Below are 17,121 nucleotides of genomic sequence, written 5' to 3'. Positions count from 1 at the left end.
TATATAGATCCATTTCGACTGCACACAATTTTTTGTCAGTTGAGCACGGTTTTGATTGTAATAGGGCAATCTTCATAAGAATAAAAAGATACATGGACTACATGTAATTACACAATGGTTTAAAACTTCTGAGCAAAAGTGTTTTCAAAAAATGGCTCTGAGCACTATGGGACTTAACTTCTGAGGTCATCAGTCCCCTAGAACTTAGAACTACTTAATCCTAACTAACCTAAGGACATCACACACATCCATGCCCGAGGCAGGATTCGAACCTGCGACCGTAGCGGTCGGCCGGCTCCAGACTGTAGCGCCTAGAACCGATCGGCCACTCGGGCCGGCAAAAGTGTTCTCGTCAAACAGAAATGTTACAGGAAAAAAACTAAAATGTGAAAATATAACGTAATCGTCAACCAGGTGAAATACTCCATGGAACTGTTTAGTTTGACGGTAGCGGCTGTATTATGCCACTCTTGGTCCTAAGCGACCTTGCGGTTGTCATTTTATTCCCTGGAGTATTTTATCTGGTTGACAATTATTTTATACTTTTTCGTTTTAATTTTTATTCCTATCACATTTCTGTTTGACGATAGCACTTTTGCTCAGAAGTTTTAAACCATAGTGTGATTACATGTATTCCATATATTTTTTTATTCTGATGAAGGTTGCCATAGTGCAATCGAAACCGTGGTCAAGTGGCAAAAAATTTTGTGCAACCTGTATTTAAATACGTCGAGTACTAACTTCTTCTGTGGACGTTGTCTCTTCTGCAGGTACTACTAGCCCCTCATACCCATCCACTTGACTTTTGAGTGGCTTGTCAGTATTGTGTCTAGGCGTCCTGTATAGTGTAGACAGGGACCAGGGAGGACTCAGTGTGTTATACCGATCCTTCTAGCAAACACGTTAGAGGTGCTGTCTTTCAATGAAACTGAAACTGAGACAGTGGAACTCACTTCGCCTGTTTTGGGGAAACCTGCTTTGTCCCATGTCAAGAGGAGGCAACCACAAAAGGTTTGTGGTCTATTAATCGTCGTCAGTTCAAACGTATGGCGGATGATGGGAACTGGCAGCAAGGCAAGAGAAGGAACACTCAGTGTGTATGGCTGGAGGCCTCTTTAAGCACGCTGAAGAGGCTATTCCGGCAGACATTGAGGAAACAGTGTGTGACCAACTACACATTGTGGTGTACGTTAGAAGAATCGATGTCTGTCTTCTAGACTCCGAGGTCATACACGGATCACTCTAGAGAGGGTTGATAATACCAGCCTTGCTCACGGTGTTTCAAGGAAGTTCATATTCGGCAGCATTGTTCCCAAAACAGATCGTGACGCCCTGGTTCTTAGCCAAGAGAAAGTCTTGAACCAGAAACGCCGAGGTTTCTGTGACAAGTTAGACTGTGACCTGCGCCATAGGGTTGAGAGTAGTAGGGTCACCCTAAATGGGTCAGGTGTGCACTACAAATCAGAGACAGCTACCCTGGTAGGTTTTGGATGAGGCGACTCCATCCAAGAAAGATAACGATAGCTGTCGGGAACCCAGAAATATCAGTAGGATACAAAAAAAAAGCTTCCCACAGATGAGAGCATAAAAATCCTGCCGGTTAACCGCAGAAGCATTCGCAACAAAGTGCCAGAGTTTGAAGCGCTCCTAGAAAGCACTGAAGCTCACATAATATTAGGCACACGAACCTGGATAAAACCTGAAGTTGACAGCAGAGATCTTTGGGGAAAATTTAAGCGTATCCTGAAAGGATAGGGAAATGGGAAATGGAGGTGTTGTACTTGTCGCATTAGACAAGAAAATGAAATCAACCGAGATAGAAATTGAGGCTGCATGTGACACTATTTAAACAAGACTCAGTATCAAGGGCGGCAAAAAATTATAATGGGGTCCTTCTATCGACTACCAGATTCTCCTCCTTTAGAGATAACCGCAGTTGGTTTGTACGTAAGTTCTTTAATGATACTGTAATTACTGGAGGAGGCCTTAATCATCCAACAATCAATTGCGTTAGCTATAGTTTTGTTAGTGGTGGGCGTGACAAAACATCCTGTGAAACGTTACTGAATACCTTCTCTGAAAACTAACTAGAACAGGTAGTACAGAACCTCACTCATGATCGAAATAGATCTAATAGCAACAAACAGACCTGACCTCTTTGAGGATGTCCACATCGAAACTGGTATCAATGACCACGAGGCAGTTATAGCAACAATACATATCAAAACACAAAGGACAACTAAAACAAACAGAAGGATTTACATGTTCAGTAAACTAGAGAGAGAAATAATAGTGTCACACCTCAATGAGGAACTTGAAACTTTTAGCTCAGTAGAGAAACTTAGGGTCAAGTTTAAAAGAGTAGTTGACCATGTACTGGATAGATATGTACACAGTAGGACAGTTCATAATTGGAGAAATCCTTTACGGTACACAGATACTGTAAAGAAACTTCTAAAGAAACAGAGACTACTGCATAATAGGTATAAAAAAGTATACGGCTATAGACAGAGAGATGCTGAGTGAAACGAGAGCGAATGAGCCAAGAGAGCAATGAGTGAAACCTTCAATGACTACCGTAGAAAAATATTGACAAATTATCTTTCATAAAACGCAAAGAAATTCTAGTCGTATGTAAAGGTTGTTAGTGGCATCAAACGTAATGAGCAGTCACGTATGGACGAGACTGAAACTGAAATTGAGACCAGTAAAGCAAAAGCGGAAATGCTTAACTCTGTTTTCAAATGTTTCTTTACAAAGGAAAACCCAGGAGTACTTAATTCTCCTATTTAATTCTCGCAGCACTGAAAAGATGAGTGAAATGCATATTAGTGTCAGTGGCGTTGAGAAACAGGTGAAATCGTTAAAACTGAATAAGGCTCGAAAGACCGGTGGAATCCCAATCACATTATACGCCCATTTTGCGGATGAATTAGTCCCTCTGTGAACTATAATCTATCATAGATCCCTCGAACAAAAAACTCTGCCCAGTGATTTGAAAAATGCACAGGTCGCATCTGCTTGCAAGAAGGGTAGCAGAAGTGATTCACAAAATTACCGTCTAATATCCTTGACATCCATTTGTTGTGGAATCTTAGAACGTATCTGAGCTCAAACATTGTGAGGTATATAGAAGAGAACGACCTGCTCCATTCCAAGAAGCATGGATTTCGAAAATATAGATAATGTAAAACCGAACTTCACTTCTCTCACATCACATCCTGAAAGCCATGGATCGAGGTAGTCAGGTACCTGCAGTACTTCTCGAATTATGAAAAGTATTTGACTCAGTACCACACCTTCGCTTATTATCGAAAGTACGATCATGTGGGGCATCAGACGAAATACACTCCTGGAAATGGAAAAAAGAACACATTGACACCGGTGTGTCAGACCCACCACACTTGCTCCGGACACTGCGAGAGGGCTGTACAAGCAATGATCACACGCACGGCACAGCGGACACACCAGGAACCGCGGTGTTGGCCGTCGAATGGCGCTAGCTGCGCAGCATTTGTGCACCGCCGCCGTCAGTGTCAGCCAGTTTGCCGTGGCATACGGAGCTCCATCGCAGTCTTTAACACTGGTAGCATGCCGCGACAGCGTGGACGTGAACCGTATGTGCAGTTGACGGACTTTGAGCGAGGGCGTATAGTGGGCATGCGGGAGGCCGGGTGGACGTACCGCCGAATTGCTCAACACGTGGGGCGTGAGGTCTCCACAGTACATCGATGTTGTCGCCAGTGGTCGGCGGAAGGTGCACGTGCCCGTCGACCTGGGACCGGACCGCAGCGACGCACGGATGCACGCCAAGACCGTAGGATCCTACGCAGTGCCGTAGGGGACCGCACCGCCACTTCCCAGCAAATTAGGGACACTGTTGCTCCTGGGGTATCGGCGAGGACCATTCGCAACCGTCTCCACGAAGCTGGGCTACGGTCCCGCACACCGTTAGGCCGTCTTCCGCTCACGCCCCAACATCGTGCAGCCCGCCTCCAGTGGTGTCGCGACAGGCGTGAATGGAGGGACGAATGGAGACGTGTCGTCTTCAGCGATGAGAGTCGCTTCTGCCTTGGTGTCAATGATGGTCGTATGCGTGTTTGGCGCCGTGCAGGTGAGCGCCACAATCAGGACTGCATACGACCGAGGCACACAGGGCCAACACCCGGCATCAGGGTGTGGGGAGCGATCTCCTACACTGGCCGTACACCACTGGTGATCGTCGAGGGGACACTGAATAGTGCACGGTACATCCAAACCGTCATCGAACCCATCGTTCTACCATTCCTAGACCGGCAAGGGAACTTGCTGTTCCAACAGGACAATGCACGTCCGCATGTATCCCGTGCCACCCAACGTGCTCTAGAAGGTGTAAGTCAACTACCCTGGCCAGCAAGATCTCCGGATCTGTCCCCCATTGAGCATGTTTGGGACTGGATGAAGCGTCGTCTCACGCGGTCTGCACGTCCAGCACGAACGCTGGTCCAACTGAGGCGCCAGGTGGAAATGGCATGGCAAGCCGTTCCACAGGACTACATCCAGCATCTCTACGATCGTCTCCATGGGAGAATAGCAGCCTGCATTGCTGCGAAAGGTGGATATACACTGTACTAGTGCCGACATTGTGCATGCTCTGTTGCCTGTGTCTATGTGCCTGTGGTTCTGTCAGTGTGATCATGTGATGTATCTGACCCCAGGAATGTGTCAATAAAGTTTCCCCTTCCTGGGACAATGAATTCACGGTGTTCTTATTTCAATTTCCAGGAGTGTATGTGACTGGATTGAGGACTTCTTGGATGGAGAGTCACCGACAGGTGTAGAAGTAACTTCGGGTGCACCCCAGGGAAGTGTGTTGGTTCCCTTGTTGGTTATTTTGTATATTAATGATCTTGCGGACAATATCAATAGTAACCTCAGACTTTTCACAAATGATGCTGTTATCTACAACGAAGTACAGTCTTAACGAAGTTGTACAAACATTCAGTCAGACATTGATAAGATTTAAAAATGGTGCAATGATTGGCGGGTTGCTTTGAAAGTTCAAAAATGTAAAATTGAGCACTTCAAAAAACGAAAAAGCGTTAAGTCACAGCTGAAATCTGTAAACTCATACAAATGCTTAATAAACGTAAACATAGTCCGTAGTTGGCTGTATCGTGATTTTTATTTAATCGAGCGATTAGCTAATTTCGACTACTTGTCATTGTCACGTACTTGAAAAACCAACATGGAAAAGCATTACACGATTAAATAAAAATCACGTTCCAGCCTACTATGGACCATGTTTACGTTTATTAAATACTTGAATTAACACTTAGTAGTGACATGAAGTAGTACGAACACTCTCGAAGATAGACGGAAACTATCTCGAGAAAGTCTATTAACAAAGTTTCCAGAACCGGCTTTAAATGATGACACTAAGAATATACTAAAACTCCCTACATATCGATCCCATAGAAATCGTGATAAGGGTAGATTAATTACAGTACCACAAAGACATTTTAACAACCATTTTTCCCGCGTTCTATACATGAATGGTACGGGAAAAAGCCCTAATAACTGGGACAGGGGTACGTACCGTCTACCCTCTGCCATTGAATTCACAGTGGTTCGCAGAGTATAGATGCAGATGACAATTTACGTTTTACTACTCGTCGGGGTCATTTGTCTGTAAATCTCTTTACTTGAAACAACGATGTTTCGAGGTTAACCAGTCTAAATCCAGGAGATAGCTTGAGAAACAATATTGCAGAACAGACAATTATGACTAGCAGGTTCACAGGAGTCATAAACAACATATTGGTTGGCAAAAAGCTAAATTTTTTTAAACAGTGTATGTTAACCCATGCAGTGATTACAGTCTCATATTTCCCAAAAAATATGTTGCCGTGTTGTCGAACGTTCCTCCCTTATCGTCATCGTAGAGCAAATGTGGAGTTTCAGTATGCTGATTAGAAGGCAGCGAAATGGAACGCTACGGGCATTTGATAAGGGCAACACATGGACATGCTATTATATTTTCAAAGTATCCCTGCTGCATTTGCTCAAGATCAAAAGTAATAGTGCTTACGTTTTCCAGATCTTTGCCAAGAAACGTTCCACTATACTGCGGTTTTGTTTCTTCATTGGAGCTCCATATTTGGACTTAGAAAAGTTGGACCACCATAACAATCCTCCCTTAGTCACAGTTGCTTAAAGGAATATCTTTCCTCATTTTGTGTGCCTGGAACACACGGGGCAATCGAATAAATTTTGTTACATTTCCGTTGTACTACCACGAATGCCGTGCACAGTACTATGACATGGAGGTGGTGGTATAGCTGTGGCTAATCAGTGTATGTTGGAACTCTTTCCTTTTTGAAACGCTGGGGGATGTTGTATTTGTCTGACTCGGAACTAGGATACATACCTGCGTTGAAGTGAGACGACTGAGTAGATTGCTCTCAAGCTCCTTCATACTCCGCTGATTCTGCATCACCGATTCGAACAGAGCGACACGCTCAGCCTCGAGATCAGATTTCTCCATCAGTATGACCCTTCCTGTATACAAATAAACCATGATGAAGAAGGTCTTGATTATGTTTTGTATGAAAGCAAACAATTAATCATTTTATAAAACGCAGTTTTGTTTATGTTTCGCAAACGAAAGTGCTGGTTTCCAATCACCCTTTGTAGCGTTATACTATAGAAAATTAGGATTGACGATTCGAATAGTTTAGAAGTGTGTGAAACTTAGACATAACTGTGTTGGCTACTATAACACATTATGCACATTTAAATGGTCTTCCAATGCGACGCAGAAGTTTGGATCAGAGGTGCCTACAGCCTTCATCTATAAAAAGCGTGGCGCCCTGCTTCGGCGACTCTTCGCACAGCAAGGTGTCGACACATGTGTAAAAAAAGGCCACAACTCTGAAGTTCACGTGAGGTGTAAGGTGGGTTAATTACGTCACATTATCATCAAATTTCGCCACAAAACTGCCCAATGCCACCGTGAACGTGTCACACGATAGAAATCTCATCATACCCCCTCTTACCCACATTTCACCCCTTCTCTTTACGCCTCTGTTATGGATGTCAGAACCGCGACATCCAGAATTGAAATCACGCGTTTTTTTATGGGTAGCCGAGGAAATCATTTCAGACACACCTCTGCTCAGTACTGAGACGAAAAGGCCTCAGGGAATGGCAAGTTTCGCGGTGGAAATGACAGTTCACAGAGCGATGAGCAACAGGACGGTGTTCTTGACAAAGTTCGACACTGTTAACGCCCCCCGGATGATTCAACCGTTCTCTAAGAACATCGTGGGGCCGAAACCTCACTGAACATGATCGGATCCCTTTGGAGTAGAGCACAACACCAGTTTTCGGTGTGGTATACGGGGTGTAAGCACTACGGTCCGTTAAAAACTATTCGACGAAATCTGAAAGTGATCTGAAGTATTTAAGGGTGTTTATGCTCTTTCAGCCCTGCTGTTCGCGCCCTCCTGTGGCCTAATCACAGGGTGTGCAACATTGACACATGTGAGAATAAAACGGCAAACGGGACCTGATAAGACTTCCCAGTTTGGTAACTGGCAACAAGCTCGGTACCACCTGCGAACCTTTCTTGAGCACTTCAAAAATGTACTAGTACAGAGACTTCGACACCTATTCAGCTGAGGGGCACCCGAATGCTGCTCAAGCGCCTGAGGGCCGGCAACCCATTCGACACCCGTTAGATTCTGCATGCCTACAAGCAGGCGCTACAGCGGAGGGCACTCAGCAGAATGGCTGTCGATGAGTCCGTGCAGTTTTGATCAACTGTGTGTGTGTGGGAGGGAGGGGGGAGAGGCTTAGAGGGATCCTTATATTCAAGCTAGTGTGAATGATGCACCCTCGGGATCACGCCACGGGATGGCGTGAAACAAGAGGGCTGAAGGAGCATAAGCACCTTTTTCTGCTTCCGATCACGTTCAGATTTCGTCGAATGGTTTTGAACGGCTATCGCTTCCACCCCGTATACCCCAGCGAAAGTTGCTGTTGCGCTACATTCCAAAGGGATCAGATCATGTTCTACATCTACATCTACATCATTACTCTGCAATTCACATTTAAGTGCTTGGCAGAGGGTTCATCGAACCACAATCATACTATCTCTCTACCATTCCACTCCCGAACAGCGCGCGGGAAAAACGAACACCTAAACCTTTCTGTTCGAGCTCTGATTTCTCTTACTTTATTTTGATGATCATTCCTACCTATGTAGGTTGGGCTCAACAAAATATTTTCGCATTCGGAAGAGAAAGTTGGTGACTGAAATTTCGTAAATAGATCTCGCCGCGACGAAAAACGTCTTTGCTTTAATGACTTCCATTCCAGCTCGCGTATCGTATCTGCCACACTCTCTCCCCTATGACGTGATAATACAAAACGAGCTGCCCTTTTTTTGCACCCTTTCGATGTCCTGCGTCAATCCCACCTGGTAAGGATCCCACACCGCGCAGCAATATTCTAACAGAGGACGAACGAGTGTAGTGTAAGCTGTCTCTTTAGTGGACTTGTTGCACCTTCTAAGTGTCCTGCCAATGAAACGCAACCTTTGGCTCGCCTTCCCCACAATATTATCTATGTGGTCTTTCCAACTGAAGTTGTTCGTAATTTTAACACCCAGGTAGTTAGTTGAATTGACAGCCTTGAGAATTGTACTATTTATCGAGTAATCGAATTCCAACGGATTTCTTTTGGAACTCATGTGGATCACCTCACACTTTTCGTTATTTAGCGTCAACTGCCACCTGCCACACCATACAGCAATCTTTTTCTAAATCGCTGAGCAACTGCTACTGGTCTTCGGATGTCCTTACTAGACGGTAAATTACAGCATCATCTGCGAACAACCTAAGAGAACTGCTCAGATTGTCACCCAGGTCATTTATATAGATCAGGAACAGCAGAGGTCCCAGGACGCTTCCCTGGGGAACACTTGATATCACTTCAGTTTTACTCGATGATTTTCCGTCTATTACTACGAACTGCGACCTTCCTGACAGGAAATCACGAATCCAGTCGCACAACTGAGACGATACCCCATAGGCCCGCAGCTTGATTAGAAGTCGCTTGTGAGGAACGGTGTCAAAAGCTTACCGGAAATCTAGAAATACGGAATCAACTTGAGATTCCCTGTCGATAGCGGCCATTACTTCGTGCGAATAAAGAGCTAGCTGCGTTGCACAAGAACGATGTTTTCTGAAACCATGCTGATTACGTATCAATAGATCGTTCCCTTCGAGGTGATTCATAATGTTTGAATACAGTATATGCTCCAAAACCCTACTGCAAACCGACGTCAATGATATAGGTCTGTAGTTCGATGGATTACTCCTACTACCCTTCTTAAACACTGGTGCGACCTGCGCAATTTTCCAATCTGTAGGTACTCGGCTTTAGCGGCACAGTCGTCGGTAACAGTACCATCGGCACTGCGCAGCGAAGGTATTGACTGCGTCTTGCCGCTTGTGTACTTTACATACGACCAGAACTTCTTCGGATTTTCTACAGGGTGTTTCAAAAATGACCGGTATATTTGAAACGGCAATAAAAACTAAACGAGCAGCGATAGAAATACACCGTTTGTTGCAATATTCTTGGGACAACAGTACATTTTCAGGCGGACAAACTTTCGAAATTACAGTAGTTACAATTTTCAACAACAGATGGCGCTGCAAGTGATGTGAAAGATATAGAAGACAACGCAGTCTGTGGGTGCGCCATTCTGTACTTCGTCTTTCTGCTGTAAGCGTGTGCTGTTCACAACGTGCAAGTGTGCTGTAGACAACATGGTTTATTCCTTAGAACAGAGGATTTTTCTGGTGTTGGAATTCCACCGCCTAGAACACAGTGTTGTTGCAACAAGACGAAGTTTTCAACGGAGGTTTAATGTAACCAAAGGACCGAAAAGCGATACAATAAAGGATCTGTTTGCAAAATTTCAACGGACTGGGAACATGACGGATGAACGTGCTGGAAAGGTAGGGCGACCGCGTACGGCAACCACAGAGGGCAACGCGCAGCTAGTGCAGCAGGTGATCCAACAGCGGCCTCGGGTTTCCGTTCGCCGTGTTGCAGCTGCGGTCCAAATGACGCCAACGTCCACGTATCGTCTCATGCGCCAGAGTTTACACCTCTATCCATACAAAATTCAAACGCGGTAACCCCTCAGCGCCGCTACCATTGCTGCACGAGAGACATTCGCTAACGATATAGTGCACAGGATTGATGACGGCGATATGCATGTGGGCAGCATTTGGTTTACTGACGAAGCTTATTTTTACCTGGACGGCTTCGTCAATAAACAGAACTGGCGCATATGGGGAACCGAAAAGCCCCATGTTGCAGTCCCATCATCCCTGCATCCTCAAAAAGTACTGGTCTGCGCCGCCATGTCTTCCAAAGGAATCATTGGCCCATTTTTCAGATCCGAAACGATTACTGCATCACGCTATCTGGACATTCTTCGTGAATTTGTGGCGGTACAAACTGCCTTAGACGACACTGCGAACACCTCGTGGTTTATGCAAGATGGTGCCCGGCCACATCGCACGGCCGACGTCTTTAATTTCCTGAATGAATATTTCGATGATCGTGTGATTGCTTTGGGCTATCCGAAACATACAGGAGGCGGCGTGGATTGGCCTCCCTATTCGCCAGACATGAACCCCTGTGTGACTTCTTTCTGTGGGGACACTTGAAAGACCAGGTGTACCGCCAGAATCCAGAAACAATTGAACAGCTGAAGCAGTACATCTCATCTGCATGTGAAGCCATTCCGCCAGACACGTTGTCAAAGGTTTCGGGTAATTTCATTCAGAGACTACGCCATATTATTGCTACGCATGGTGGATATATGGAAAATATCGTACTATAGAGTTTCCCAGACCGCAGCGCCATCTGTTGTTGAAAATTGTAACTACTGTAATTTCGAAAGTTTGTCTGCCTGAAAATGTACTGTTGTCTCAAGCATATTGCAACAAACGGTGTATTTCTATCGCTGCTCGTTTAGTTTTTATTGCCGTTTCAAATATACCGGTCATTTTTGAAACACCCTGTACCAATGGGGTTTCAGCCCCACAATATTCTTAGAGAAGGGTTGAATCGTCCAGGTGGTGTCATCAGTGTCGAGCATTGTCAAGAACGTCGTTCTGTTGCTCATCGCAGTGCAAACTGTCTGTTTTGGTCGGGAAATGTGTTGGAATAACGCTCCAAGAGAAGCGGTGATTTCATTGGCGCCCTATATGCCACCTCCTGAGGCCATTTGATGTCGATTCTGAGCGAAGGTGTGTCTGAAATGTTTTTCTCGGTCAACCATCAGAAAAGCGCGTCACTTCAACGCCGGGCGTCACGGTTTTGACCTCCATCGCAGAGGCGCCAAAGGGGGGGATGAAATGTGGGTATTAGGGTGTGTGACGAGCTTGCCATCGTGTGACACTCCCGGGGTGGCGTTGGCGTAGCGTGGTGAAATTTGGTGCCAATGTGACTTCATTAACCCATCTTACACCTAAGATGAACTTAGTACTGGTCTTTTTTCGCGCGTTTCAACACCTTGCTGTTTGAAGCTTCGCTGAGTCAGAGGGAACCGTGGCAGAGCGCCACACTTTTGCACCGTTATAGAGGAAGGTTGTGGACACCTTTGAGCCAAATTTCAAATTTCTGCGTGAAAATGTTACATAATTATGGGGTTTAAAAAAACGACCCTTTTATTGTGGTGGCAGTGTAGTTACAATATTTCACCAAGAACTCACAGCAAATCATTTAAAACTAATAAAAATCTTGTTAGAACAGCAATATTTATACTTTAAAGGCCTATTCTATAGCAACACAAATACAGTATTATGGATAGACAATAGAAACTACTGTTGATTCATTTAATGTTGAAAAACATGTTTCAGTATAGATCCGGTAGTAAAATTAGGAAGATTAGTTTCGAATTAATATTTCTGGAGCACTCAGTAATTTGAGACGATATTGCGTATTTTAGACTTAGAAAATTAAAGAATAAAGCAGAGCCTTGTTAGGAAACCACTCCCGAAAATTTATAGTGGTTCCTTGTAGAATGTTCCCATCCCTTATTCATAGCACTACGTATGCTCTATTCAGCGTTCAACTCCACACTTCGACACGGTAACACTGCTATCTACGTTAGGAGCTACAGTTTGGAGTAATTCCCAGAGTTTCATGTGAGAAGGGAAGCATCTGGGAACTTTATCTGATTTTGCAATACAATTTCTCATACATATACACATTAGTTTCCTTCATGCATAATAATAGGAATGATGAATCCCTTTTGAAAAACCGCACCTGTGAACTACAAAAACTGAATATAGTAACCTGGCAAAAAACAATACATTACGTACCAGTATTTATTTTGTGATGTCAACATTAACGTAACTACGAACTGAAAGGGGATAGTGTACGTGTATGAGGTGCATTAATATAATCAGCATTACTGAGAACAAGAAAATGCGAGTCATTCTGTAGAGTTTATAGGTATGGAATCTTTTGCCATTCTCCTACTTACCTAACAATTGATCCTCCAGCCCCTGCATTGTCACAGTGAAGTCAATTATAGACGTTTTGGCGCTAATTTCCGGCGAATATGCTGGATTTGGGAGCTTTGTTGTGATGTACAACATGAAACCTGGCATCACGTCGCATTCTTTGTCTCCAACAACCACCTAAAACAAAGAACTTAGAAAGTAATTCAACTATATTAATACAATTGATGATGGTTGTGTTTTATAACGCATCGTTGCTCTGGGTTTTTAACACTGAATTTTGAAAGTTAAGGCACCAAAATGACGAATCTTAACGGAACATGGTTTTTGGAAACTGAATCGTAGTCTAAAACAGAATAATCTGCCTATGTTTAGTCTCTTACTGCGGAGGGACATCATCAAACACTAAGGAGTTTTAAATTCTCTTACTTTAACAGGAAATACGCGAGAAGGAATAAGAAAAAAACTTTACTAGCAGCAATAAAATTAATAACGTAAATGTTTATTCGTATCTACGAGGTAGTTGCCGCGTCATGGCGCTACACAAAGTCAGTCAAAGATCGCCAAATCGAGCCGAAGTGTGTCCTGGAGGTCTTTTGAGAATAAGTTACATTAGTTATTTCATTAAGAAACAATGTCAAAAATATGTGTCATTTGAGTTCTTCCTATATTCTGTAGATTGAGTTCTTCGTAGATGTCATTCTCACGTTTGTGAGTTTATAGGGTCTTTTTCTTCATTCTAAACAATAATTATTAGACGTGTGTGTAGCCATTCGAACGTAAATACATATGTGTGTGCAATAGTGCTTCCATACTTAGTCGTGTTTTACATCTGGAAATCTATAGTATTGTAGATTAGTTTCCAAATTGTCCAAAATAATCAGCGCTAAACAACGAATATATGTCAAATGTACATGCAGATGACACTTACGGATGCAAGCAGAAATCAGATGAAAATACGGTAAGTAAGTATTACACTTAGAAATAAACTAACATAATAAAGCTGTCTGATCACAGACCACTGAGAACGTATTATAAGATTGAAACGAAACTCGTATGGTAAAATAAATATTCATTTTTAGCAGTCGCGCAGACGTATTTCAAATATCTTAAGTAGTTGTACGTAACTGTAGACCAACTACGGACACCGTGGACGTACTAGTGAATAACAAAATAAAAAGTTGACAACGTTATTACAATAATGGAACATTTGCACAAGAAGAGAGTAGATGCCAAGCAACTGCTAGCAATGAAGCTGACCTTCTCTATGCTGCCCGATTTGATGAAGTTCTTCTCGAGGACGTTGTCGATGATGGGGTCGAGTTCTTCGCCCACGTCCTCTATGAGCAGCGGCCGGCCCAGGGAGAGACTGTCTTCCAGGTGCGTGCGGAAGTACTTGTGGTGTAGGGACGTTATCTGCAACTCGTTGCAGGCCTCTTTGTGCTTGATCCACATCTTGCCCTGCGTCTGAGGGTCCACCAGCAGTGGGTAGGAACTGGATTTGGTGACAATCAGAGCGTTCTGCACAGACAGCTCGTCATTCGGCAGACCTTGCAGCGTCCACTCTGAAACCTGTATGGAGCAGAACGACCACGTCACAGTGCCATTTAATCTCTTGCACGATAATTACTGTACGAAAACTATACAGACTGTGCAGCTAGACGTGAATTTCGTAACAAATAGTAAGTTACACAGTCATTATTAGGGTGCTGTTTCCATGTACGGAGGCAGGTGTGTGCCAATATTTTGTTATAAAAGTATCACGACAGTTCGCAGTTTGAACACCAGTATTAATTTCGAACAGTAGCACATTTGATACCTTATTATTAATATAAAGTATTTTATTTGTCATTAGAAATTTAAAATTTAACCAAGGAAATGTTGGCTCCTAACAACATTATTATCAGAGTCGACATTATTTTCACTATTACCAGAACATTTACTCTTCATGATTTCTGCAGATTAAACATGCAGAACAGGCGAATACCTGAATAACATACACACGCTTGTTGCACACAGCTAAGAATTTCCTACTTTTCATTTATGTCAACCATGCTGAGAGAACTACAGACGGCCAAAGGAACTTAGCAATTTTACGCCCGGAAGTAATTACAACCTTCTCACGTAAAAAAGGTAGAGTTCAATTTTTAATCTCTTATACCTCTTGTTAAAACGCATATCTGTTAGTATCCATCAGTTACGTTAATTAATTGCAAATCTATACTTTCCTCTTATCATAATGAAGCAGTACTTGTAACAGTCTTAATTAAGCTCACCTCACACTAATTGTAAATGCCATCGCAGATTCTTTGAAGTTTATGAAACCAAAGAGGAACTCAATGTATAGCAAGTTCTTTTTCACCTTCTAATTCATCTTTGGCCTCTTTAACTGATATCAATAAATCCATAATTCTCTCTGCAAGCTTCTTACACCGAGGTGACAAATGTCACCGGATACCTCCTAATATCGTGTCAGACCTCTTTTTCCCGGCGTAGTGCAGTGGACTCAAGAAGTCATTGGAAGTCTCCTGCGGAAATATAGAGTTATACTGCCTCTACAGTTGTCCGTAATTGCGAAAGTGTTACCGGTGCAGGATTTTGTGCACGAACGGACCTCTCGATTATGTCCCATGAATGTTCGACGGGATTCACATCGGACGATCTGGGTGGCTCGAATTGTCCAGAATGTCCTTTAGACCAATAGCGGGCAACTAGGGCCCAGTGACACGGCGCATTGTCACCCATAAAAATTCCGTCGTTGTTTGGCAACATGAAATTCATAAAAGGCTGAAAATGGTCACCAAGCAGCCAAACGTAAGCATTCCCAGTCAGTGATCGGGTCAGTTGGATCATAGGACCCAGTCCATTCTATGGAAAAACAGCTCATACCATTATGGAGCTTGCACAGTGCCTTGTTGACAATTTGGGTCCATGGTTTCGTGTGGTCTGCGCCACAACCAAATCCTACCATCAGCTCTTACCGACTGAAATCGGGGCTTATCTGACCAGGTCGCGGTTTTACAGTCGTCTGGGGTCCAACCGATATGGTCACAAGCCCAGGAGAGGCGCTTCAGGCGATGCTGTGCGGTTAGCAAAGGCACTCGCGTCGATTTTATGCTGCCATAGGCTATTAAGATTAAGGAAAGGCAAACCTACGTTTCTAGCATTTGTAGACTTAGAGAAAGCTTTTGACAATGTTGACTGGAATACTCTCTTTCAAATTCTAAAGGCGGCAGGGGTAAAATACAGGGAGCGAAAGGCTATTTACAATTTGTACGGAAACCAGAGGGCAGTTATAAAAGTCGAGGGGCACGAAAGGGAAGCAGTGGTTGGGAAGGGAGTGAGACAGGGTTGTAGCCTATCCCCGATGTTATTCAATCTGTATATTGAGCAAGCAGTAAAGGAAACAAAAGAAAAATTTGGTGTTGGTATTAAAACCCATGGAGAAGCAATAAAAACTTTGAGGTTTGCCGATGACATTGTAATTCTGTCAGAGGCAGCAAAGGACTTGGAAGAACAGTTGAACGGAATGGACAGTGTCTTGAAAGGAGGATATAAGATGAACATCAACAAAAGCAAAACGAGGATAATGGATGTAGTCGAATTAAGTCGGGTGATGCTGAGGGAATTAGATTAGGAAATGGTAAAGGAGTTTTGCTATTTGGGGAGCAAAATAACTGATGATGGTCGAAGTAGAGAGGATATAAAAAGTAGACTGGCAATGGCAAGGAAAGCGTTTCTGAAGAAGAGAAATTTGCTAACATCGAGTATAGATTTAAGTGCCAGGAACTCTTTTCTGAAAGTATTTGTATGGAGTGTAGCCATGTATGGAAGTGGAACATGGACGATAAATAGTTTGGACAAGAAGAGAATAGAGGCTTTCGAAATGTGGTGCTACAGAAGAATGCTGAAGATTAGATGGGTAGATCACATAATTAATGAGAAGGTATTGAATAGAATTGGGGAGAAGAGGAGTTTCTGGCACAACTTGACAAGAAGAAGGGACCGGTTGGTAGGACATATTCTGAGGCATCAGGGGATCACAAATTTATCATTGGAGGGCAGTGTGTAGGGTAAAAGTCGTAGAGGGAGACCAAGAGATGAATACACTAAGCAGATTCAGAAGGATGTAGGTTGCACTAAGTACTGGGGGATGAAGAAGGTTGCACAGGATAGAGTAGCATGGAGAGCTACATCAAACCAGTCTCAGGACTGAAGACTACAACAACAACAATAGGCTATTAACGCCAAATTTCGCCGTGCTGCGTGTACTGACCTGTTGGTTCAAAAACGATTTCAAAGACGAGGAGAGGCCACTTTTCTTCATTTATCGCGTAATGTATTTTGCATTATTTATTGTTGTTATGATCTTCATGGCGTATTTAATAAGAAACAATATTCATCTGAAGTGTAGTTTTGTGCTCTATTTATACAATGAGCAGCACAAGGAAGTTTTTTGTGATTTTCTAAGTCTCTTATTATAGAGGCGCCCTGGTTCGATAAAAAACAAAATTATGCAGTATATTTGTCGAAATATTTGAATCAGCCACCCTCTCTACAATTTCGTTCATGACATTTATTCCTGCCT

At 43.4% G+C, this 17,121-nt stretch overlaps 1 protein-coding gene across 1 annotated transcript in view; it reads right to left on the bottom strand.

The window, feature by feature from the left end:
* Positions 1-17,121, bottom strand: part of LOC126249493 (dynein axonemal heavy chain 5) — an 856,962-nt gene that overhangs the window by 163,628 nt on the left and 676,213 nt on the right. The window contains 3 exon segments of the mRNA XM_049951144.1: positions 6,410-6,540; positions 12,557-12,713; positions 13,794-14,105. Of these exon segments, the coding sequence (XP_049807101.1) occupies positions 6,410-6,540; positions 12,557-12,713; positions 13,794-14,105 (600 nt within the window).

Source organism: Schistocerca nitens, chromosome 3 (genome assembly GCF_023898315.1).
Source record: "Schistocerca nitens isolate TAMUIC-IGC-003100 chromosome 3, iqSchNite1.1, whole genome shotgun sequence".
NCBI lineage: Eukaryota > Metazoa > Arthropoda > Insecta > Orthoptera > Acrididae > Schistocerca > Schistocerca nitens.
Note: the sequence above shows the minus strand (reverse complement) of the source record. Positions and strands in the feature narration are given on the sequence as shown.